This window comes from Chenopodium quinoa, unplaced genomic scaffold, assembly GCF_001683475.1.
Source record: "Chenopodium quinoa cultivar QQ74 unplaced genomic scaffold, ASM168347v1, whole genome shotgun sequence".
In the NCBI taxonomy this organism is placed as follows: Eukaryota; Viridiplantae; Streptophyta; class Magnoliopsida; order Caryophyllales; family Amaranthaceae; genus Chenopodium; species Chenopodium quinoa.
This window is the reverse complement of record NW_018743327.1, coordinates 4,987,117-5,013,201: the sequence shown is the minus strand read 5'-3', so window position 1 is coordinate 5,013,201 and position 26,085 is coordinate 4,987,117. Positions and strand designations below refer to the sequence as shown.

Sequence of the window (26,085 nt, the reverse complement as noted above, 5' to 3'; positions counted from 1 at the left end):
TTTATTTAGATACATTTGTTCCCTTCTTGCTATCCATGTTGTTGCTTCTGCCCTTTTATTGTTTATTAACCACATTACAATCCTTCTTTGCCCCATTGGTTACTAGTCCCAAGCTTGGCTTGGGGGAGCTATTAGTGAGTGAAATAGTGAGGTGAGGGAGTTTGTAGTGTGCACATTATATGCACAATTTGGGTGGGTTTTGAGAAGTAATTTGTTTATGATCATATTTTTGTTTTGATGAGTTTAAAAGTTGAATATCCTTATATGTTCAAATTTTTATATGTTCAAATTATCTATATAAAGGTTGTTCAAGAAAAAAAAAAGAAGAAAAAAATTCAAGTTTGAAAAGAAAAAAAAGAATGAGTTCAAAGTTTGTTGTTCACTCAAGTTTTACATTGTTATATTCTTATGAGTGAAATTGTAAGTGTTGGGATTGTTTATATTGTTTGGAGTTGTATTTGGTGGATTCTTGTTGGAGTTAGTTATGTTCTTGGAGATGTATGATCATCATTTATTTTTTATCATGGGTTTAGTAGGATTTGGCTCCCGTAATGCATAGTTTTTCTCTCACATATTCCCAAATTTATCATACCCTTTACCCTAGCCTTACATTACAAGCTTTAAAGACCTTCCGACCTTGTGCATAGAGTTGTGTAGATGTGAAAGTGTTGCTTATCAATGCAAGTTATGACTTGACATATTCCGAGTCGACTATTAGGTTGAGTGTATGTCTTTTCAAACACACGAGTGTGTGAGTTTGGGAGGGCATTTGTTCACATTAAAGGGGTTGGGTTGGAGAGCGACCGAATACATCTTTTACTCACCACATAAATGAGAGTTGAGTGTGTGAGCACTAGTCTTGAATTCTATATGCTCATGTGGTTTACTCTATTTGACAATTGTTAGGGAAGATTGGTAGTTGGATGGATTTGATTGATTGACTTTAATACATGTTTGTTGCCTTTACCTCGAATCATATTTATTGATTTAAATTATTTTTGGGGTGAAGTATTGATTTATTTATTCATTGCTTTTCTTAGGGACAAGCAAAGGTTTGGCTTGGGGGAGTTTGATGAGTCTATTTTATATATATTTTTATTCCCCATCCTACGGTCATATTTGTGCTGATTTGAGCTCTGCGGAGCTATTTTTATTACTAATATACGTTTTCTAGTGTTTTTGTAGAGTTGATATTATTTTGTAGGAATTTGTAGAATTATGACAATTACCGAGCTTATTAAACCATTACGAAGATATTGGAGTTTGAACGTTATTTATGACCGTATATTTGAAGTGCAAGACCGAGTTAAAGGAATTTGGCACTACTAGAAATAGCCTAAATGGCGACGGAATTGTTGCGACGGACCTCTTTTTTTTCCGTCGCAAAGTTCACAATTTTCGACGGAGTACGTTTCGTCGCAATGTAGCGACGGAAAATATGATTTACGATGCTTTTTCCGTCGTAAATTTTCCGACGGAAAAAAATTCCGTCGTAATAATAATTTTCCGACGGAATATTCCGTCGGAAAATTATTATTACGACGGAATTTTTTTCCGTCGGAATTTATGTGTTATTTTTGAAAATTACCCAAAATTAAATCATTTGGCTTGACCTAAAAAAAAGGGGGAAAGACGGAAGTAGAAGGAGAAAGAGAAAGAGAAGGAGAGAGAAGTAGACGGCGGCGCGTTAACTCTTGCCGGCGACGCACAGTGACGCCTGCCGTTGACGCATACCCGCCGCCGAGAACGAAAGAGAGAAAGAAGGGTGAAAGAAAGAGAGAGGAGAAAGAGAACGAGAAAGAGAAAGAGAAGGAGGAAGAGAGAGCTGTCGAGTGTTCCCCCGACGCCGGTGGTTGTTTCCGGCGACGCAACTGCCGCCTATAGGTAAGTGTTGTCCTCTAAGTTTTGGTTTTTTTTAATTTTCAAAAAAACCACCACCGGCTAACCTTTAACCACCACAACGCAACTCCGTCCGTCCCCTCGTCGTGACTGAAGCACCTACATTGCGTCCGGCTAAAAATTCGAGTAAGTTGTCCTTTGCTCCCCCCCCCCTTTTTCAATTTAATTTTGTTTAATCATAAACCCTTAATTATTTTATTTATTTTTAATTTTTTGTAGTATTTGTACAATTTTGTTGGTTTAATTGTTAAATAGAAGAGCAGACGTAAAGGTTAGTTACATTACAAACCCTAATATAATGTATGTATGTATGTTAGTTTGGTTATTAGATAGTGTGTTGGGTTTTAATTATAATGTATGTATGTAGGTTAGTTTGGTTAATTTAGTCACATTGGTCATCTCTTATAATTAATTAATTGCTCCCTTCTCTTTAAAAAAACAATGTTAGTTTGGTTTAGTTTTGTTTAACATAATGTAGTTTAGTTAAGTTTATGTTAATATAATGTGTTTTAGTTTAATTTATTTTAATATAAAGTATCTTAATTTAGTTTAGTATTTTTTATAAATATGTTAGTTTAGTTTAATATATAAAATGGTAGTTTGGTTTGGTTTAGTTTAATATGATATATTAGTTTACTTTGGTTTGATTTGATTTGGTTTATATTAATAGTATGGTGTTATGATATGTTTCTCTTGTTTAGTTTAATCTTGATATATTTGTTTAATATTATGTATGTTAGTTAAGTATATATATTTTTAAATAAATCATTTGCATAATCATATACCTAGATACCCGTTCAAGGCATACACATTAGGAGTATGTCTTGAATAGTCCCTGGTTGGGACTGTCCTTGTACGTTTATTCTCACTTAAGTGGTGAATGTATTCCTTTGTTTTAATTCTAAGGAAGATTCTTGCTTGTCATTTATCTACAATGTTTTCTAGGTACATATATAGGTGTTTCTAATCGCCTATATCGTGTACTTGGGGAACTGTAGGGAGATGCTGCCGGATTTTCCATAGAATTGAAATCCTGGCATACATTCACTAGTGAGATTGAACGTCCAAGGATGGGTTAGGTTGGAGTGATAAGGACCCTTGGAAATCATTTCTCTTCTCATTTGCATTTCCATAACACTTTGATCTATAATGAATATATATTGTGCTTTCTGACTAATGTGATTAATGGCATATGTGTTAGTTGTGTAGAACTTGTAATCATGAAACGAAAAAAACGTAGCTGGATGTACGAAAGGAAGGTTAGGAATTCTATTAATCCTGAGTTCTTGAAGGGGGGAGATGAATTCCTTAAATATGTGGAAGATCATCCCGAGAGTAGCAACCCGAATGAAGTTAGGTGTCCATGTTTTAAATGCAAAAACAAACGTCTTTGGGATGCGGATACGATTAAACTTCATTTGTATCGCAGTGGTTTTTTACCTAATTAGTATGAGTGGATGTGTCATGGGGAAGGGTTTCCAGGAACTCGTGGAAGGAAGTCAAATGAATATCGTGAAATGGTTTTGGATGCATTTGGTCAGTCTCAAGATCAAGGGCATTCCGAAGAGTTTAACTGTATCCGCATCTTGGCCAAAGTGCAGAGCTCTACTATGGCAACTGGATGGGTCGAGTTTCCCGTTCTTCACAGCAATACACGCCGTCTATCATTTCTCAGATGCAAGATCAGATGGAACGCAGGGTGCAAGCTCTCCAAACTCAAATGGAAGCCAAGATGCAAAGCCGAATTGACTCCTGAATGGCTGAAATAGAGAGGAGATACAAGGAGAGTATTGATGAGATGATGAGTCGTTTCACCAACAACGACTCATGTTCCACCATTCATCCTCAGCATCGAGACCCAAGGGACGACTCGGGTAGTGGTGGAGCAGGCCAGGGTACCCAGGCGATTGCGTAGCTTAGCTTTAGTCTAGCAAAGATTCACTCTAACATAACTTTTGTTTGGTATAGATACCAAATTATGGACTATCTTTTGTACTAGCACATAATAATAATAATAATAATAATAATAATTATTATTATTATTATTATTATTATTATTATTATTATTATATATATATATATAAATATAATTTCGTAGGTTGGTAATTAATTTTTTTTAAACAACAACTTCAGGTTTTGAAATACATTTTTTGTCGATTTATTATAAACAAAATTCAGGTTTGGAAATGCAATTTTTTTACAAAAATTTCTGGCGGGTTGGAAGGTCTTTCTAACGGAAGTTTTCCTCGCAAACAAAAAATTTCGACGGAATATTTCCTCGCAAACTAAAAATTCCGACGGAATTTTTCCTTGCAAACTAAAAATTCCGACGGAATATTTCCTCGCTAACTAAAAATTCCGACGGAATTTTTACTCGCAAACAAAAAATTTCGACGGAATTTTCCGTCAGAAAATATATTTTGCGACGAAAAATTCCGTCGGAAATTATATTTTCCAACAGAAAATTCCGTCGGAATTTTTAGTTTGCGACGGATGTTTTTCCGTCGGAAAATTGCGACGGACCTTCAGTTAAAGTCAATTTCAATTCCAACAAAGTTATTTCCGTCGTAATTTCCGTCGGAGATGAGGTTTACGATGGAAATTCCGTCGGAAAATGACCAATTTCCTACAAAGTGTTTTCCGACGAACGTTTTCGACGGAATTCCGTCGGAAACCTTATTTCCGACGGATATTGGATAAGTTCCGACGAATTTTTTGTGTCGCAATTTTGCTGTTTTCTTGTAGTGTGGTTGGGTGATTAAGGACTCGATTAAGTGAGTAAGCTACGAAAGTCCAATTAACTAGCATGAATCAAGTAGTGAGTAGAAGTATTTTGGACCTGAATCTTAAGAAGCCCAATTCAAGGGAAAGATCCAATCTCCTAAAGTTGCTAGCCGTGAAAACTGTAATTAGTCTAAGGTGCACCCTTGTGCACCTTAAATAGGTGTAACAACGTAGCCCAAAAGCCTAATTAAACACAACCCAATTAATAAAAAGCACTAAAACTAAAAAACACGCAAACTGCAATACACCCACCCACACCCAATAAATGTAACGTTATTTCCAAACTCAAAAATCTTCTTCTTCTATATGATTTTCTCTCTCCTCCTTTTCACTTTCTCTCTCCTCTATTTCATTCTTTCACTAAAAAACTGCAAAAACTTCAATGGACATTAGGAAAGAGATGCAAAATCAAAAGGATCCTCCCCAAAAAGGCAATTTTATGTAAATTTCACTTAATTTTGTTTGCATTTATATGATTATCACTTAATTTTGTTTGAATATTGTTCGAAATTTATTATTGGAATTGTCAAAAAAATTAGTGAAATCAAACGGATATTTTATGTTCACATTTTGAAATGCATATGTTTATATTTTGAATTCTTATGTTCATATTTTGAATTCGTTTGTAAACTTTCTGAAATGCTTATATTCACTTTCTAAATCCACATGTTCATATTTTTTTTATGTATTTGTTCACCTTCTGAAATGCTTAATTATGTTCATACGCATTCAAAAATGAACCAATGCATATGTTCATATTTTTAATACTTATGAATTATGATGCATATGTTTCATAATCATATTATTTTTATTTCTTCAATTTTTTATGTTCATAATAAAATGCCTTATATTCATAATAATATTTTATATGTTCATAATGTAAATATTCATAGTAAATATTTGTTGTTCTCAATAAGTCTGTTTATGCATATCTTCTCTCTCTTAAATGCATATGATCATATTTTTTACGCATATGTTCACCTTTTAAATGGTTATATTCACTTTAAGGAAACCAATGCTTACGTTCATATTTTGAATTGTTATGTTTACTTTCTGAAATGCATATGTTCATATGTTTTATGTTATGTTCACTTTCTGAAAAGTTAATGTTCACATTTAAGGGAACCTATGCATATGTTCATATTTTGCATGACTATGTTCATTGATAAAAAAAATGCAGAAAATCAAATGAAATTCATACACAAATGAAATTGATCGAAGCTAAAAAAAAAATTCAATTCATATGAATTCAAAAAAAGCAGATAAACAACCAATTCCACATTGTAAGTAACATATTCAATCATTATATCGAAAAAATGAGAAAAATAGAAAAAAAAAAACAAAAACAAAAACAGAGGAAAAAGTTAAAGAACGAAGGAGAAAAAATAGAGTATAATTTGTGAATTCAAAGATTCATATATACCTTAATCAATCGAAATTAAAGCACAAAATTGAAATTCACACAAAAAGTCATACTTAATAACTACTTTCATGGTGTAAGAAACAAATTCAATCAAAAAAGGGGAAAAAAATAAAAAAACAAAGGAGAGAGAAAATAAAAAATGAAGGAGAAAAATAAAGGAGAAGAAACCTAATGTTCACATTCTGAAAAGCTAATGCTCATATTGTGCTGTTGTTACATCTATTTCTAGGTCCATGAATGTGCACCTAAGAATATGTGTGAAAACTGAAGACTGACCGGGCCCGATCTCGCATCAGCGTTAGTAATTAATGGGCTACAAATTGGGCCGGTTGTTTGAGTTTTGTTTGCTGACTTACTCGGTTTACATTGTTTAGAGGAGTAGTAATTTGAGTTTTAGTGGGATTAGGGGTTAGAAGTTGACTCATAAAAGGAGGCAATAGTAGTACGTAGAAGTTAGGCAAGTTTTTATTATAGTTTAGTTTTTAGTTTGTTAATTTCTTTTCTTAGTTTAACTTTTACGTAGTTTAGTTTTAGTTTTTGTTTTGTTTCCGACTTTTCTTTATTCACTTCAAGATTTATTATTTTGTTTTCTTATTAATTTAATACTATTATTCTCTTCTCTTGATTCTTGCTTTTTATCATGCTTTCTTTAATAGCTTTGATTAATTTAATTTTAATTATGTGTAAGTAAGTTTCTTTCTAGGGTTTGTGGGGATCTATAAATAATATGAAGGGGTAATTTATTGTTGTTAATTGTCAATGCTAGATTATTTTCCTATTGATTGATTTAATGCTCTGTGACTAGATTTACGGAGATCTTTTATGCATGAGTTTGACAATATTGATTCGAGATTTGACATATGAGAATTAATGTTTAGGTCTAGTTTCAATAGGCAGGTTAATTTATAAATGGTTAAGTTGAGATTCGAGAGATGAGATTTAATACCGGTAAATTAATTGTGTGATTGTAATACGTAGCGAAAGCCCTTTATGATCTGATTAATGTATGAATTGATGATTGATTATTATGTTTTACCCTGTAATATTATTTATTGGTAAACCTATGCCCTAGGCCTTTTATTCATTGTTTTTCCTCCTACTTTTATTCTTTCCCACTTTTACTCTTCGTAGTTTAGTTTCCTTTGATCATTATATTTTGGTTACTTTATAATCTAGATTATATTAATTAATTAGGAATAGAAAGACTCGTTTCTCTGTGGATTCGATCCTACTTCCCTATCTACATTAGTTAGAGGATTTAGGAATTATTTTTTATTTGGGGATACGACTTTACCCTGTCACTTTATAAGCATGTTAGTAATCCCACTATGTGGATTTGGTTTATTGATAAGACCTTGGACTTTGTATGACCGGGTCTTTCCTCTAGAATAGCCTTGTAATATAAGGAGACTAGCTTGGGGGGTGTGCACACTTGGGTGAGGAATTGGATTAAAAGGAATTGGTTCTTAATAAAGGAATTGGTTTTATTAACTATTATTTTGAATATTGAATCATTGGAATCGATTTTGGAATAATGAGTTTTGAATTTATTGGATTAATTATTGGAATTGGTTTTAAAAGTATGTTTGCAAATAAATTGAGTTTACACTATACTTGCACTTATCGTACTTAGCATAATTTGCTAATCCATATTTCTTATTTGTTTTGCTTCGTCCTGTTTATCGTAATGGTAAGCAGTGTTGACTATTTTCAGGTGGAGTCATGAATGAGCATATGGGAGTCCCGGGATTTGCTTCACCTAGTTTAGTAAAGTTGGTCTTGTCTTTATTTTTTAGCACTCATAACAATGTTACTATTTTTATAAGTATTAATAAAAGAAAGTTGAGTTTCCGCTGCAAGTTTTGTTGTTGAGTTAAGTAGTATTTTGAGTAGACTTGCGTAATCACGTGGCGGTAATACACCCAAGTCTATCTCTACGGTATAATTATATGTATTATACTAATATTTCCGTAGAGGGAGATTTGGGGTGTTACAGTTGGATTTTTTTTTTGCACACGTGTCAATATTTTATTGGATGAAAAAAAATTATAAACCATAAAACTAACCAGCCACCTAACCACCAACAACAGCCGTAGTGCAACCAGACCCTGCCCCACCTTCGACTAACGAGAAACCTGCCCATACTTTTCCCAACCCTAAACTGGCTAGTTCCCACCAAAAAACAACCACCTCTTTCACAAACAACCACCAAAATTGGCCACCCACGGCCGAAATCGGTCGATTTTAGGGCTGAATGGTTGGTTTCAACCATAAATTGGCCGATTTCATGGTTGTTTATGGCGGAAGTGGGGGAAGGGAAACCTAGGAGTGGAGAAATCAGGGAGGGGAATCCTAAGAGTGCTGGAATCGGGGGAGGTGAAACCTAGGAGTGGCGTAATCGGTGGAGGGAAGGCTGTGGCGGCCGGAAACCGATAGGGAAGAGGCCGAAAACGAAGGGGGAAGGGAGGGGTTGGTCGGAGGTGGCAGGGGTTGCCGCTTGCCAACCTTCTGGGTTGGTTGTAAAATTTGTTTTTATAATTTTGTTTTTAATTTTTTTTTTAAATTTATTTATTTTATTTAAAAAAAATAATTTAACGAATCACGTGTTTGGTAACTTGCTACATTAATATAGATGACCGGTTGGGTGCAATATAGGAGCGGATAGGGTATAAAGTTAGGATTAATAAAAAATAAACTAAAGTTGAGATTAATATTAGGAGATAGAGCAAAATTGAGATTAATCATGGCAATTTTTTTCAAAAGTATATCCTTCGTTTTTTTTTAATAGTTGTAACAGTTTGACTTTACAGTATTCATGTGTTTCACTTTGACTATTTTTAATGATTTATACTTATATAAAAATATAGTTATGTGATATCTTGTTAGATTCGTCTTGATTCATTCTATTTTTTTATCAAATGTTTATAATTTTTACAGATTGGTAATTAAAAAAATCAACGATTGAAAGCATGCATCGGCAAGCTTGAAAAGTGAAGTGTTTCAACGCTGAAGTATAAATTATATATTTTAAAAAAATTGATATTTGAAAACTATGTTTTGAAACGATTCTAATAAGTACACATTTATTATATTTTTTGTTATACATATAAAGCACAAACAATGATCAAAGCGATGTATATGAATAGTGTCAAAGTTAAATTGGGGGCACTTAAATAAAAACGAAGGGAGTAGTGATGAGCAAAACTATATGAAGATTTGTATATCTATTGATCTGATTTGTACTCGATTCAATAATTTAGAATATATCCAATTAGTCCCTCTGTTTTCACATCATCCTTGCTCTATTTCTTCATGCGCGAAATTTTAGGATAAATTAGAGAAAATAATAAAATATGAAGGTAGTGGGATAGGTAGAAAAATAAAAAAGTGTACTCCGTAAAAAATAAAAGTACTCGAGAGAATAAGAGTAGAGAAAATATAAAATTAATAAAATATGATTTATGTTCGGTCCACTAGTTGAGAGAAAGAAATTAAATATTGTAAAAGTTTTCCAAATAAGAAAATAAAGTAAGTATTTTTAAAAAAACGGCCAAAAATGAAAAGTGGAGCAAATATTTAAAAATGAAGAGAGTAGTGCTCAATTTTGATCAAATATCTAACCCAAAACTTATCTTTTAGATATTAAAATACTTATTTGGATGAGGGATACCCAATTAATTCTCCAAATAAACAAATTTGTTTATCTGGGGGTATAATTGTCTTTTCAAGTACCAGTGGAGGGGTATATGCGTCTTTTCATGTACTAGTTGAGGGGTACATGTGTCATTTCCTCACCAAACAGTAAAAGCAAAAAGCAAATAGTAATTGGATAGCTCACCAAAAGTACTGAATAAATGACCTTACTTTTCAATATATTTACAAAAATGTCATCAGATTAACAAAAATTCATTTATCTTGCATAGTAACTTGTATTTTCCCTATTTGGATACCAATTTTCGAATATCCGATATCCAACATATACTCAAAATATTTCAGATATCAAATATCAAATATAGGATATTTGATACAAATATCAAAAATTTTGGGTACTAATGGTATTTTCTTAAAAATTATTACAAACTTGAAATATCGAATATATGATATATCCGATTTGAACATTTTTCGAAAATAGGATACCCGTTATCCAAAACTTTTCGAATCATATTCGAATATCGGATATCTCATAATTCGAATATTCGATCATTATTGTTCACCCCTAGACTGTAGTTCCTTTGTTACACATTGATCTTCTCACTTTGATGGTACACGTTTGCCAACGCATTACTGTGACCATGAATATCTTTAATTGCATATTAGTAATAATAAAACATTGAATATTGATAAAATACTCATTGAGACGAATCAAATATTTTCCACCATTGACCTACCTGAAAACATAACTTAAAACCATTGTGAGGGTTGTGTTTTTAAGGTGGTAAGGTTATTTTTGGGGAGGTTATACCCTGTATTTTGATACATATTTTTCTAATTAATTATTATTTCCTAAAAAGGGTATTTTAGTAATTGAAATTAATATTTGAATTTTGGAGCCACAATGATATTTAAATTTTGACGCCATAATTATTTTGAAAACCTAATTATTATTTTAAATTTTGATAATATTTATTATCCATTTATTTTATTTTAAAAATCGAATTATTTATATTTTCGGATATGTTAATTAAAGCAAAACCTATATTTTATTATTTGATTCATAAATTTCAAAAATTCCTAATTATTGACTAAGATTTTCGGATATTCCTAGTGTGGAAAATATGATTTTCTAGGTTAATTTATTTGGTGAATAATTGATATTTTATTAATTAATTATTTTGTAAAATAAATATTACTTACACAATTATTTTTAATTTTTTAAATCTAGCAAAAACATTCCCTAAATACTACAAAGGAAATCCAAAAATTTGGAGCATGAAAGCTCAAAATATTCGGCCCCCTTGGTTGGAATTTGGGTAAATTATTTTGGTAATTTGTATTTTTAATTGTCTCCTTAAAATCTCTTATTTTCATTTATTTTATTTTTCCATCTCCTAAATATTTGATCATCTTATTTTCCTAACTTATATCTTCCTTGATTATTCTCCAAGTAATCTTTTTTGCCATATTATATTTCATGATAATACACCTTCCTTAAATTAATTATGCTTAGTCACCTTAATATTAAACTTTCCATAATTTTTTTACTCTCTTCTCGGCTTCTCCAAATAATTTCCTTAATTATTTTTACCATAATTCTTTCTACATTCTCCTACCATAAAATTCTTTCATTCATGAGCCAATAAATACCCCCTTCATATCTCTCATATTATTCATACCAAAACCCAATTCTCTTCTTCTCTCTTATCTTCTTTTCGCTAAACCTTCTCATACTTTTCTTTCTACTCTTTTCATACATTATCACATTAAAAGCCTATTTTCGGGTACTTCTGGTCGGTTTTTGGGGTTTCAATGTTTCAAATACGATTGTTCCTCTCAAAAAATCCTTGAGGTTAGGCTCAAGAATCACCCAATTAGGAGTTATATGGAAGGAGTTATGATCTCTGTAAGTTCTGCCTATTATTTTCAACGAAAACTCAATTCTCTTTAATCCTATTCTTTTATCTTCTTCATGGTTAGCTTTCTAAAATATAAATACCTATTTCAAAGCTATAATTTTATATTGATTTATTATTTTAAAAGAGTTTTATATTCCATGCACATTAGTTTTGAGTTTATGTTGTGATAACCTTATGGTTATGTTATTTGTAAGGTGTATTCGTGATTGAACTTCGAAAGTGTGAAGTGTTGATTGATATTCGGAATCAAGATACATTTAGGTTGCTAGATACCTTTGAAAGTGATTGGTTTGAATAACATTTGTATGATTTTATTGGTGATTGAATTAAATTGATTTGAATTGTGATTTATGAAATAAATTATGTTGGAGGTATTGATTTTAATATTTGTTTTAATAAATGTATTTTTGAAGGATTGATTTTCATATCATGTTTTGAATGGTATGAATTACTTATCATGTTTAAATAAAGGAATTGATTTGAAAAGTTTTTTGAATTGAATAAAAAGGTTGTCAAAGGAAGATTTTTTGATTTTGAAAGGTTATTAATATGAGATTTTATTCTCCATTATTTATTAAAAGGTTGATTTTGAGAGCACGATTTATTTGGATAAAAAGAAGTTTTGATTTAAACTATTATAATGGTTTATTTTATTTACGGAGGATTTATCGAACTATTATCGAATTAAAGCTTTAGAAGCATGTTAGTAATCCCACTATGCGAATTATTGAATTAAAGCTTTACAAGCTTTATTGCATCTACTGCGCGACAAGGCAACTGAGAATACCGAATTCGCCTTAACCTTGAATTCGGATTTTCGCGCGGAGTTGTGAACGAAGGAGGAAGGAGTCTTTGCAGCAAGACTTCAATCATGGAAAAAACCGACGTGTAAGAAGAAAGTGGACCGTTTTCTCATTCTTCTTTAGCACCTGCGAGGCTCAAAGGAAGAAGGACATTAGTTTTCAGTCTCGAGTCTCTATCCCCTCTCTAGTGCTGCTTAAAAGGCCCGGGTTCCCTATTACCCCTCAAGAATAACCTTGTAATATAAGAAGACTAGCTTGGGGGGGAGGGGGGTGCACACTTGGGTGAGGAATTGGTTTTAAAAGAGGAATTAGTTTTATTAATTATTCTATTGAAATATTGGATTATTGGTATTGGTTTCAAATCATGAATTTTGAAATTACTACATTAATTATTGAAATTGGTTTTAAAAGCATGTTTGCAAATAAAATTGAGTTTTTACATTATCTCGCACTTATCGTACTTAGCATATTTTGCTAATCCGTATTTCCTATTTGTTTTGGTTTGCCCTGTTTATCCTAATGGTAAGTAGTGTTGACTATTTTCAGGTGGAGTCATGTTATTGAGTTAAGTATTTGAGTAGCCTTGTTTAATTGTATTTGAGTAGCCTTGCGTAATCACGCGATGGTAACACTCCTAAGTCTATCTCTACGGTATAATTATACGTATTATACTCGTATTTCCGTAGAGGGAGATTTAAGGGTGTTATAGGTTTTGGCATGGTGGAGGTAGTTTCAAGCGAGTTGTGTTGGTTTTGGGGATGCAATTGGTGGTTTCGGGGATGTTTGAGGTGGGTCAACAACAAAATTATAGGTCAACGGTGGCAATTCGGCCAACATTTTGCCTTTTATTTGACAATTTCTTTACAACATTTTTTATTAGGTGATTTCTCACAAAATTTAACTAGGTTTTATTTGATAGTTTTCGACAAAACCACACATTATTATTTTTATTATTATTATTATTATTATTATTATTATTACCGACAAAAACATATTATTATTATTATTATATTATTATTATTATTCCTAAAAAAATAATAAGAAAATTAAATCAAAATCCCATCCCACCACCCATCGATCCCACCAACCCCAAATCTCACCGATGAACCCCGCCAGTAGGGGGGTTCATGGGTGGGATTGTAGGTGGGTAGTGAGGTTCGCGGGGTGGTGGGATGGATTTCGGGGTTGCTGGGTTTTTTGGGGTTGGTTTTTTTTCTTTTTTTTATCATTAAAAGTAAAATAATAATTAAAATAATAATATTTATAATTAAAAAGAAGTTATAATCAGTTAAAAATTAAGTTAAATACAAAATAAACACAACATAATACAAAATATATATTTTACAAAAATACAAAAAATAAATATAAAAGGGTGACCTATTCACCATGTAACCATAAATTTTCGTGTTTTTTTTAAAAAAAAAAAATACATATCAAACTTTATCTTGTACTAGAAAAATTCAAAGTTTTTCATGTTTGAAGAAGATCACCCAAAGTTTGTCTCATTCTTGTAAATTTTTGCTAATATGTAATGTATAGTATATAGGATAGGATATAATATATATGTATACTTTAGTATTTAAGCTAATTGGTTGTTTTAAGGTCAAAATGTTAAATGCTCTTTAATAAGCATGTACGTGATATCGTTAAGTAGGATAGTAATTATTGTATAAATGTAGTTGTATGGATTGTATCACCCCACCAAATTGGTAGCCAAAAAATTAAACCCTGCTACTTGTTAATGGTTCTAATTTACCCCACTAATTAATTACATGTGCTTCACTGAGTTTAGTCTCTATCTTTCTAATTTTATTTTACAGTGCATGTGAGTTTCATCAAGCTTGTGCACTCTATAATCCATGCATCAATATGTGTTTCAGACCTATATATGTAATGCACCCTACTCACTTGAAATTCACTTCAAAAATACACAAATATTGTTCCCATTACAAATATATTCTGACTCATAACCTAATCTAGAATCACTAACTTTCCTTCGCCCATACACCCCTCATCAGCGGCAATAGAAGGGATGCTTCTTGGCATTGACTGAGGGGGTGGATTGACATGAGATTTTGTCACGTACTCTTATCAAGGGATTCCTAGAAGAATATTTTCCCATTGATTTGCTTTAGTAATCCCACTAGCTTGAGTAGTTAAAACACTCATCAATTTTTCATTTCATTGGTTATGTTTCTCCACTAAAGGCTATAGTCTTGTAACTTTTTTGGTTTCTATACTCTTGGATAGAGCCACGTTAGTAGCGTTTAGAGTCTCATTTATATTTACGATTATCCTGTCTGGTAACCGCCTGTTGAGAATTAGATCCAAAATTCCTTAATTCAACAGTTATGACTCTTACGGTTTCTTCCACCATGACACGATAGAAATAACCAAATTGCTCTCTATTATTTTCTTTTAAATCTTCAATTAGATTTGTTACAATATCTATATATCTCATATATATTGTTTTGAGTAAATTTCTAGTATGAGAATGACTTTCACTTCCGTTGAGAGATAACTTCCAAATACTTACTTATAGTAAAATGAATTTAGTTTAGTGTTCTCTCACTGTAATCGCCAACAACAAACTTGTTTAGGATAACCAATAAAGTGTGCGGATATTGAATAGGGTGCGCGAAAATCAGTGGCTCTTGGGTTGATTGAATCAATTCAAACCCATAAAAAAAAAAAAAAAAGTCCAGTTTTTATACACCAATCTAGAGATTGCTTCAATTAAATCTCTTTAGTACAAAAATGGACCCAAACACTTTCACCAATCAAAAAATCAAAACTTAGTAATCCCAAACTAAACAGCTCAAAAGCCCAAAAAGAAACGAATTACAGTCCATTAAATGAACACCAAGCATAGAAAAAAAAGCCCTAACCTAAAAACAGTAGTATTCCAAAACCCTAATATTTAGTTCTTCACTTTCTTTTTCTCTTCGGAACACCCATTTCATTCTACCAGCAACAGCAGCCGCACCAGAGTCCTTGTGCTCTTTCCCTACTTCGTTTATCTTCAGGTAATTTCTCTCTCCTTCATATTCTGTTGCTGATAATTTCACATTGATTTTGTTTAATTACTTGTTCCGTTCTATTTTGCGAATTAAGTGAACCGGTTATTGATTAGAATTTGGGAAAATTTCAAATTTTGAGATTTGGGTTTTATTTGTTTAGTTTTTCCTTCAATTGGGTTACTCGTATTTTTTATTTGTAATGTTGTATTATATGGTGATTTGTGTTAGGTTTTGGGATATGTGATGCTACTGAAACGCTTGATTTTCGCTTTTAAATTTAGTGTGATATTCAGTTATTTTTAGCAGTTTATTTTAATATTCAGCTCTATTTGTAGTATTTAGAGATTCAAATGGTTAGCTGCTTTTCACTTTAGATGATAATGCATATAGTTTGTTGTTTGCAGTTAACTACAGTAACTTATTAGAATGATTTGGTGTTTCTTATTATTCTGATTGAAAGTTAGTCGGGAATTCATCGGAAATAAATTGTATTTTATAGCAGGATGTGTTTGATTTAAATGGGAAATAATTTAGAAGAGAAGTGTATTGACAATAAAGACAGTATTTCAATGGAAATTTGGTTTGAAAAGTTGTGGATGATTGTTTTCTGCCTGGTTAAATGAATTAGAATGCAAAGAGAACGGAGAATTGGGAAGGAGGGTATGAGAAGCAAGATAAAATGCGAGGGGATTAGGAGTAGTAGTGTGTCATTCCCGATAATTGTAGAAGAAATAAGTCATTGACACGGTATGGAAAACCAGTTTTGGCCTATGAATACTCTATGAAAGCTCATGTGAATTGGACAGCTTTTATCAAAATTGTCTATCTTCCAATCGTAGATTAGCGAAGTTTACGAATTGATTAGTAAGAGTTATTGCCGCTGATTGTGTTTATTTACTTGGTCCCTTTGCTTCTTGATATGGGTAGAGTAAAGAAATTAGCTTTGGAATTGTGATGTTAAAATGGATTGTTCTAATTGATTGAGATCTTGTTGCTTCTTTTCTGTTTGTTGCAAGTAAGTTAATTTAGCTCATGTATTGCTGATACAGGTAAGTTCATTTTAAGCTACTAAGATGGGTCGTGTCCGTACAAAAACTGTGAAGAAGTCCTCTCGCCAAGTCATTGAGAAGTATTATTCTCGAATGACATTGGATTTCCATACCAACAAGAAGGTCTTGGAAGAGGTTGCCATTATTCCTTCAAAGCGTCTGCGTAACAAGATTGCTGGATTTTCCACTCATCTCATGAAGAGAATTCAAAAGGGCCCTGTTCGTGGAATTTCTTTGAAATTGCAAGAGGAGGAGCGTGAAAGGCGTATGGACTTTGTGCCTGCTGAGTCTGCTATCAAGGTTGATGTCATCAAAGTTGATCCAGAGACCATTGATATGCTTGCCGCTCTTGGTATGTCTGACCTTCCTGGAATCACCAAGGCCGAGCCAGAGGATATGGCCCCTGCCCCAGTCTTCAGCAGGGGAACTGGAGGCCCAAGGAGGTTCTAGGGCTATTTTGAGTTTATTTATGTGTTGTGCAAGAACTAATTAATAGGTTTGAAGCTGCCCTTGTGTGGGCTCATTTTTCTCTGTTTCTTAGATGTCTGCAAAATTTTCAATTTTGTCTTGTAGGACAAAGTGCTGATGTTAGTAAGACTTGCACTAATATTGTCATACAGTTTTTTGGTGGATACTTTGAGTACTTGAGTTTATTTTATATTGTCAAGCTACCCCGTTTCCTGTGTTTTGTTTCCTACGGACTAAGTTGGTTGGGGGACACGAGCGAAAGGTTTAAGCATAACCGTTTTGAATGAAAGTAAATTTTTGCTACTCCGAACTGAGTTAAGGAGCGGGTTAAGCGTAATTCTTTGTGTAGGATTGAATGTCTGACACAACGCCTTTCAATTTTACACTCTGTACACATCTTATGTTGAACGTGTTTGTGGTTAAAGCTGCAAACATCTGGGTCAAGCGGAGTTTTTGTCTGTTCGAGCTAAGCTTGATAAGAAATATTCGTGTTCGAACTATCTCGAGCTTGAACGAGCTTTTAAAAATCTTGTTCGAGCTAGGCTCGTTAAGAATTTGGCTTGTTCGAGCTTTGTCCACGAACGTACTCGTTTGCATTTTGAGTTTAAGTTCGAGCTTAAATGGGTCTAAATCGGCTTGATTAAATAAATGAGCTTTTTTTATCATTAAAAAATGGTTTGTTTGTTTGTTTTTTTTTTCTTTCAAATTTTAACACATCCGTTTAATTTTATGATTTTTATATTTTTTTCTATAGAAAAAAGGTAATGACGGAGTTTTCAGGCTTTTACATGATGAAATAATTAGTACTTTTTATAAATATGTATGAATAAAAGATATAAATTGACTTAAACGAGTTGTTCATGAACATTACCGAGTCGAACATGATCTTGTTTGAGCTATGTTCACCTATTTGATAAGGTTAAAATTTTTGTTCAAGATTGTTAGCTTAACAAACGAGTTTTGACCAAGCTTTGATCGAGATTGTTCGCGAGTAGTTCACAAACGTAACGGCTCATTTACACCCCTATTTGTGGTTAAGAGAATTGTTGGATCTTTTACTCATCTAAACTTATTCTATTTAAACAACGTTGTTATACATTGGTAGATGCGTGGTTATGAGTGTTGACTTTTAATACTCCCTTTGAATCACGATTATTTGTACCAAACGTCCTTTTTGCGGACTGTTAGACAAAACTTCTTAAACAACATTATTGAAAATTAAGAGGAGAGAGAAGAATTAATCCAAATTTAAAATAAAAACACAAGGAGAACCACCACCACTCGCGTCAGTGCTGAACCACCACGCCACCCCACGAACTACCAACACCCATGCAACCCCACGAACCACCAATGCCCACGCCACCCTCCAAACTCACAACGAAACCCAGACCACCAAAACCCTCCCGCGCAACCCTTTAAACCCACCACGAAACCCAGACCACCAAAACCCCCCACATAACCCACTGAAACCCAGACCACCAAAACCCCCCATGCAACTCACTGAAACCCAGACCACCGAAACCCCCCACACAACTCACTGAAACCAAGACCACCGAAACCCTCCACACAACCCATCGAAACTAAGACCACAGAAACCCACCAAGGAACCCACGACCCCACATCTGGAATCGAAACCCACCACGATGACAACCATGAAACCCACGAACTTAAAACCGAAATCCACGGTGGCCACAACGAAACCCACCGAAACCGTCGATGGCCATCACAAAACCCACCGAACTCAAACCCACGTCGGAGAATGGCTGGTGCTCTAGGTGATCTTGGGTCTGGTCGGAGAATGGCTGGTCGGTGGGGCTGGTGCTCTTGGCTCGTTTGAGCTGGTGTTAGTGCGGCAAAGTGGCTAGGTTATGGTGGTAATTAGTTGGTAAGTAAGTGTAATTATAAGATGTTAAACAAATTTTAAAAAATAAAGTAAGGGTAAGCTAGGTGGTCATTTTACTCTTTAAATTTACTAAAAATGTAAAGAAATTTTTTTTTTAGATAATAAAGATCAGAGCACCTATTTATGGTAAATGTTGCAGATAATCGTGGGCGGAGGGAGTAGTAAGAAAAGTTGACACCACTAATCCTAATTATGAACATTTTTCATTAAAAGGTCCCAACTATTAATCTCATAGGTCTTAACTTTAGCGAGTTCACAAAACGGTTTGTACGTTTCTTTAAATGATTTGAGCTATTAATATGAAAAATGTCATCATATTGGAGATGAAGGGCCTTATCGAGTCGTAACCCTTAATGGGTCAAATTGGTCTGGGATAACGGACTAGACAATTTGGAGATTGGGGAGAAGGTAAGGGAATCTCATTTCCTTAATTGTTACTAATGAGAATTGAACCTCTAATCTCATGATTAGAAAGTGCTTTCCTTTTTACTAGACCACATACGTTAGGCTGAAAGATCCTATTCCTTCATCTACATAAAAAGTGTGATGAGTTAAATAATAGGCGTGGTTTGTAAATTCTCTTTACAAATAGTTCGTTTGTGTAGATTATAACTTTATAAGTGAGAGAATAATGGTAAAAATATAAATAAAAGATGTATTGGCATTTACTGAGCTGAACTGAACTAAACTGAATAGAGTTGAAATGAATATGAGAGTAGAAAATTAGCAGTTGAACTGAACTGAAATTAAGCTGAAGTGAATAAGCCTTAACTGTTAGAGGGCCCTCTCAACCAAAATCTTAAAATGATGGTTGAGGCCCACGAATATGTTTTATACTCTATCACTCCCCTTCACATGAAAGGCCCATTTGGGCTTGAAATGTAGATGCAACACAGGCATACCCATACCCAGTGCGAATGAATTCCACTTTGAAGGAGGGGTGGATGAAATTCGAATCCGTGACCAGCTTAAGTTGATGGTGGAGGCCCTCTCATACTCTGCGCAAATTAATTCCATTTTGAAGGAGGGGTGAATGAGATTTGAACTTGTGACCTCCATGTCACATTAGCTCTGATACCATGTAAATGGACCATCTCAACCAAAAACTTAAACTGGTGGTTGAGACTCAGGAATAAGTTTTATACTCTATCATTAACTACTAAGGGTGCGGTAACTTCCAAGTAGGTGCGGTAACTCCCGACTATCCCAGTCGAAAGGACTGCACGAAAGCAAGTGAAGTGTGACACAAACACGATATTAAGTGCTCAAATTTCCTAAATGGAATTGCAAAATTGTAATTCTTTCAAGCAAAGATCAAGAATCCTTTTAAAAACAACTTTCAATTGATAAGCCTCTAAGGATTAAGTGACACAGATGTTATTGCCAACAAGTACTATTAACTTTGGTGAAATAATTAGAAAAATGGTATGAATAAAGTTTATTTCTTGAAATTCACAGGCAATTTTTTTATAAAGAACTTATAAATAATTCACATACAATATCATAGGGTAAATTTATTATTGAGAGCTGCTCAAAATCCCAAAGCCTTGAATATCTTAGCGTTGAGGATACCTTCGTGGTAGAAAGTTGCAATTGCTGCTCCGACGAAGGGTCCAATCCAAAATATCCACTACATCACCAATAATTGTAAGGGAAACAAAAATGTTATAAATTAAATCATACAACCGCAGCTTTATTAAATTAAAAAATGACCCTGTTAAAAATTAAATAAATAGATAAATAAATTAAAATGGACAAATTATTGATGAACACGGAATTTCATTAAATAATTGTAACATGGGTTAAAGTTATTATAAAAATTACCATATTGCTAACATAAATTTTACCTTTAAAATACACTTATAATGTATAAGAGTAATCATATTAGCTTTGATAATATGTATCAATTAGAAAATAACATATTAAAATACAATCAAATTCGTTACAAATTAAAAGTTTCCCTTAAAAGGTTTAATGTTACCATAAAAATTGTTAAAGTTACCCTGAAATTGACTGTCTTAAATTAAAATTAACGTAAAACCGCCTTATGCAAGACTGATTGATAAAAATGATACTAAGCGTCACACTTTAATAAATTAACTAACACATATCTTTATGTAATTTTTTGACTAATAAAATATGTAAGGTAGTTGAATATTACATCAGAAAATATAGTGAAAGTGATAATTATTGAAAAATAATGAATGTCGGAATGTGAGAGGGAATAAATAATAGGAAAAATTGACAAGAATAATCCCAACTTTGCTTCGTTTGCCGAAATAATCCCAACTTTCGATTATTTTTAATAATCCCAACTTTATACACCATTCGCCCAAAACAAACCCAGGTGACCGGTGACCTATTAAATAGGCACAAATTTTATTTAAGGTTTTAATGCACACGTGTCATCACGTAATTGGTAAAAAAAAAAAAAACTAAACTAATTGATCAAAAATTAAAAGGTTTCCAAAAAAAAATCAAAATTATTTTTTAAAGAAACCACCACATCCGTGACATCCCTCTGCACCGCCCAAGCCATTTTCTCCGGCAGGCGCAACCCTCTCCCCCTCCCCTTGACGACGCCAAACCCAGCTGCCTGCTGTCGGCGTCACCCCTACCCCTATCCCCACCGTCATCCCTTCCTCTTCCCCTTAATTAAATCACCATCCCCTCACCCTAAAGGCCAAAACCACCATCCCCTCACTTAAAACCCCACAAAACAGCCTTAGAGACCCCTTCCCACGCCCGTCCGTCGCTTCCCCCACCCTCGAAATCATAGTCGTTGGGGTTTCAAGGGTGGGGGAAGGGGCGGTCGAGCGTGGGAAGGAGTTTTAGGCTGTTTTGCGAGGTTTTAGGGTGAGGGAATGGTGGTATGGTGGTTTAAGGGGAAGGGGGAGAATGGTCGAGGTGGCGCCGGAGGAAGGGGAAGGTGTCTGGGCGGCGGCCGAAGCCTGGGAGTCAGGGGGTTGGGCCGGCAGTGGCGGTGGCTAGGTTGAACCGTTTAAGGATGGTGGGTTTATTTATTTTTTTCTTTTTCTATTTTTTCCTTTTTATTTATTTGTTTTTTAACCTATCATAGGATGACACGTGTCCGTTAACTTATAATAGCAAGTTGGATGACCGATTGGGACTGTTTTGGGCGGATGAAATACAAAGTTGGAATTATTAAAAAATAATCGAAAGTTGGGATTATTTTGGGAGAACGGAGCAAAGTTGGGATTATTCTTGTCAATTTTTCCTAAATAATAATAATAATAATAATTTGTCTAAAAACTTTTAAAAAATGGAACATATATGATAGGGTTGAAAGTGGCAGTAAAATGAAACAGATAATTCATTAATCATTATAATAGTCTTAGATGAATAAGAAAGTTAAGAGAGTTGATAAGAAGGTAAATTGTACTAACAAGGTCATTCCAGGTCTTGTGGTGGTTGTAGAATACTGCAGCTCCAAGACTACGAGCAGGATTAATGCTAGTTCCGGTGATGGGAATGGTTGCAAGGTGAACCATAAATACCGCAAATCCAATTGCAAGTGGTGCTAGTACCTTCAATTCATTCAGCTCTTTTATGTTAACAATACTTTCAATTCTTAATCTACTTTACCTTTATTCTTTCTTTGTATCCTATTGGCATAACTTTACCTTTATAAATTATAAAGGATGTTTTGCAGCGGTCGTTTAAAATATTACTATTTTATTATTTTAATGATAAATAATATAACCGGTATATTTACATTATAATATGAACATAATTAATCTTTTTATATATACAATACAAATACAATTTTTGAAAATTTTAATCCAACATAAAATTAATATATTTCAAGCATTAAAAAATAAAAATAAAAATAATATAAATATAAAAGTTGATGAATATATAAAGTTGATAATACTATTTTATACGAAATATTAAATATAAAGTATTATAATGTATTACTTGGAGATTAATATGTCAATTATATAATCATTACTAGTATAACATTATAATAGTCATTTCAAACGATCACTTAGCTAAAAAACTTTCACTATAATACTATAGAACATGTACTTGCAGTTTTAATCATAAAATACTCGCATGATTCTGAGGGATTAATTTTTCAAATTCTACATGAATTACTTAACTAAGAAATTAATTTAAGAAAAAGGTCCTTTAGAGTTTAGACTCGTCCTTACTCATTTGACACCCTATTATTCCAATACAATTATGTATGTCCCTAGAATCCTAATTATTAGCGTAATGGTATATACATTGTAGATAATAACGTACGTACTGAGATTAATTAAGACATGTAAAGTTGAATTCAAAAAATTAAAATGAACATGGATCAATAAGTAAGTCTGAGGTACTTACAGGAACATGTAAATTCCTGGCTTTTTTGCTTAGCATCAGTAGTAGAGAAAACGGTGTAAACAAGAACAAAGGTACCGATGATCTCAACGGCCAAACCGGTGCTAGTACTGTATCCAGGTAACAACTTGTTCGCTCCTCCACCGTACTTGTCGTAGTAAACACCGTGTAACGCCTTTACTAACGCTACTCCACATATGGATCCCAAGCATTGAGCCACCATATACGACACTGCACGTAACAGTGTGATTTTTCGCGCTAGGAGCATCCCGAGTGTCACCGCCGGGTTTATGTGCCCACCTAGTTGGATAAAACTTACCATTGTAAATATTTTTTTTTTTAAAAAAACCCTATAAAACACTCTTTTTGCACATAATTACCTTGCAATGTTTTTTTTTTATAAAAATATATCCTCCAAATTATAGCTAATGAGGCCTACAACAAATATAATGTCCATGCTACCCATTACCTCTAATTAGTATGCAGTAGTTACACTCACTTAGCCCCAACTACCCTTAAATGCACCATTTGACATCGATTGCCCCTATTTCAGGGTTTTTAATTAAGGGGTAAATTAACAAATATGGCATAGCGTGTAGAGTGGTTTTATTTTTCGAGTAATTTAGCTTAATTACGTGTAAGATCTATAAATATTGGCTCTATAACCTAAATTTTGGATGGATTCTATCTTGGTAGTGTTATCAACAAAAAAAGTTCATTGCTTAAAAATTGTGCATGCAGTAATCATCCTTAAAATGACTACCACTATAATTACTTTTTATTGACTGCTTTTTTTTTTGTCCGTCAAACTTATTAAAAATGATTTTAATTTTTTTTTTAAATTAATTTTTTTGGAAATTAATTTTTAGAATTTTCAAAGCATTTTTAATTAATTTCCAAAAAAAAAAATATGAATCTTTATAAAAGAAAAATCGTTATTAACAAGTTTGACTAAAAAAAAAAAAAAAAAAAAAAAATCAATCCATAAGAATTAAGTATATGGAAGTCACTTTAAAGTTGATTACTATAGAAACATATATAAATTAGTTATTTATTTAAAAATAATAGTTACAAGATAATTATTTGCAGAAAAAGTATTTTATAAGGTAGTTTCCCTCTAATTAACCTTTTGTTATCTAGTAATAATATGTTTGTATCCTATAGTTATTTTTAAACCATTCATGCATACATGCAAATAAAGACAAGAAAATTTGTTCACGTACGTAATCAAATTAAGAAAAGTTTAAGAGATATCAAATAAGGAAGACTAATTTAAGCATGCATGTAAACGAATAATATAAAACTACAATAGTTACAATTAATTAATATAGGTAGCTTACCTGAAATACCCGCGGTGCAATGAACAAGGATGAAGATCATGCCACCAAAAGCCCAAGCTACGCCGAGAATTCCGACACCGCCACACGACGCATCGCTTTGGACACTATGTCCTATAACAGTAAGGATAGTAATGTAGAGGAAAAGAAGGGTTGCAATAAACTCTGCAATGCAAGCTCTATAAAACGACCACATTCTAAGTTCAAGTGGGTCTATTAATTTAACCAAAAACTCGTCGTTTCTTTCTGGCAATGAGCCTTGCTCAGGCATGTTGTCTTATATTTCAAACAAAGGGTTAAAGTTCTATAGATGGTGTTTTGGACTAGGTAGAAAGAGGAAGTAGGGTATAAACTATAGACTATGATAAACTATAGAGTGTATATATATTAGTGTTGTACTATTTATTCAAAATAAAGGCAGAAAAGAAAAGAGAAGAGAAAATACAAGTTTATCTTCATGATAAACAAAAAAGTATTTATTGAGTGACATTTTTGTAAATAAGTAAAAACTTTTATTAAATGCGGGTCTCATTATTTAATGTTGATTTATTTATGAAAATGTCATGCTGATTGGGATGTTTGATCGAATTATTTTCAATAATAGCTAGAGCAGTCAAAATTTGACCTGACCTGAACCGATAATGATCTGAACCTGACCTATACCCGAACAATGGGGTGAAACTAGTGACCCGTAACCCGACCCGAACCAACCCGATGTTAACCGACAACTGATTTGATTCAATATTTTATGAACTGAATCCAAACCCGCACCCGAACCGATAGTAACCGTCAACCAATTTAATAGGACCCGACAACAATCCGAACCCGAACATAGTACCCGACCCTATTAGAACCTGAAAACGTTTATAACCCAACACAACCTGTTAATGAAGCGAGTCATGGACGGTTTAATAAATTTTATATACCTTTTATTCTTTATTACTTCTTATATAGGTGTAATAAAATCTTGATAATGCTTAAACAAATTATGCAGAGCGTAATTAAATAAATTAACTTGACCACATCGAATTTATTCGAATTGAACTTGAACCAAAACCAAGAATGATCCAACTTTAAGATTCCGACTATATAATTATCTGACCCTACCTTAACCCGAACCCGGATGTACTATCTATTAACCCGACCAAATCCGACTCAATACAATCCGAACCTGAAATTAAACCCGTTATTAATTTGACTCGAATCAGACCCTACCTAAACCCGAAAGGATGAACGACCCGGAATTACTTGAACCGAAATTGACCCGACCGAAACCTGATCTGAGGCTAAATTGACCCGACACAACTTGATCCTGATTTGACCCGAGACCTAATTTGACCCGACCCAAACCCTACTTGAATACCTGAATTGACAACTCTAATATAATGACACTAGATAAATGATTTTTGTTTATCATGAAGATAAATTAGGGCTAAATTGACCCGACACAACTTGATCCTGATTTGACCCGAGACC

The 26,085-nt window shown here is 33.2% G+C and overlaps 1 protein-coding gene and 1 pseudogene across 1 annotated transcript; one reads left to right on the top strand and one right to left on the bottom strand.

Annotated features, from left to right (window-relative positions):
* Positions 1-15,357: 15,357 nt before the first annotated feature.
* Positions 15,358-17,222, top strand: LOC110737430 (40S ribosomal protein S17-like). The gene is made up of 2 exons (XM_021917793.1): positions 15,358-15,508; positions 16,552-17,222. Exon 2 carries the CDS (start codon positions 16,576-16,578, stop codon positions 16,999-17,001), a length of 426 nt encoding a protein of 141 aa, XP_021773485.1. The 5' UTR covers positions 15,358-15,508; positions 16,552-16,575; the 3' UTR covers positions 17,002-17,222.
* A 3,085-nt stretch (positions 17,223-20,307) lies between these two features.
* Positions 20,308-24,976, bottom strand: LOC110737429 (annotated as a pseudogene).
* Between the last annotated feature and the right edge of the window lie 1,109 nt (positions 24,977-26,085).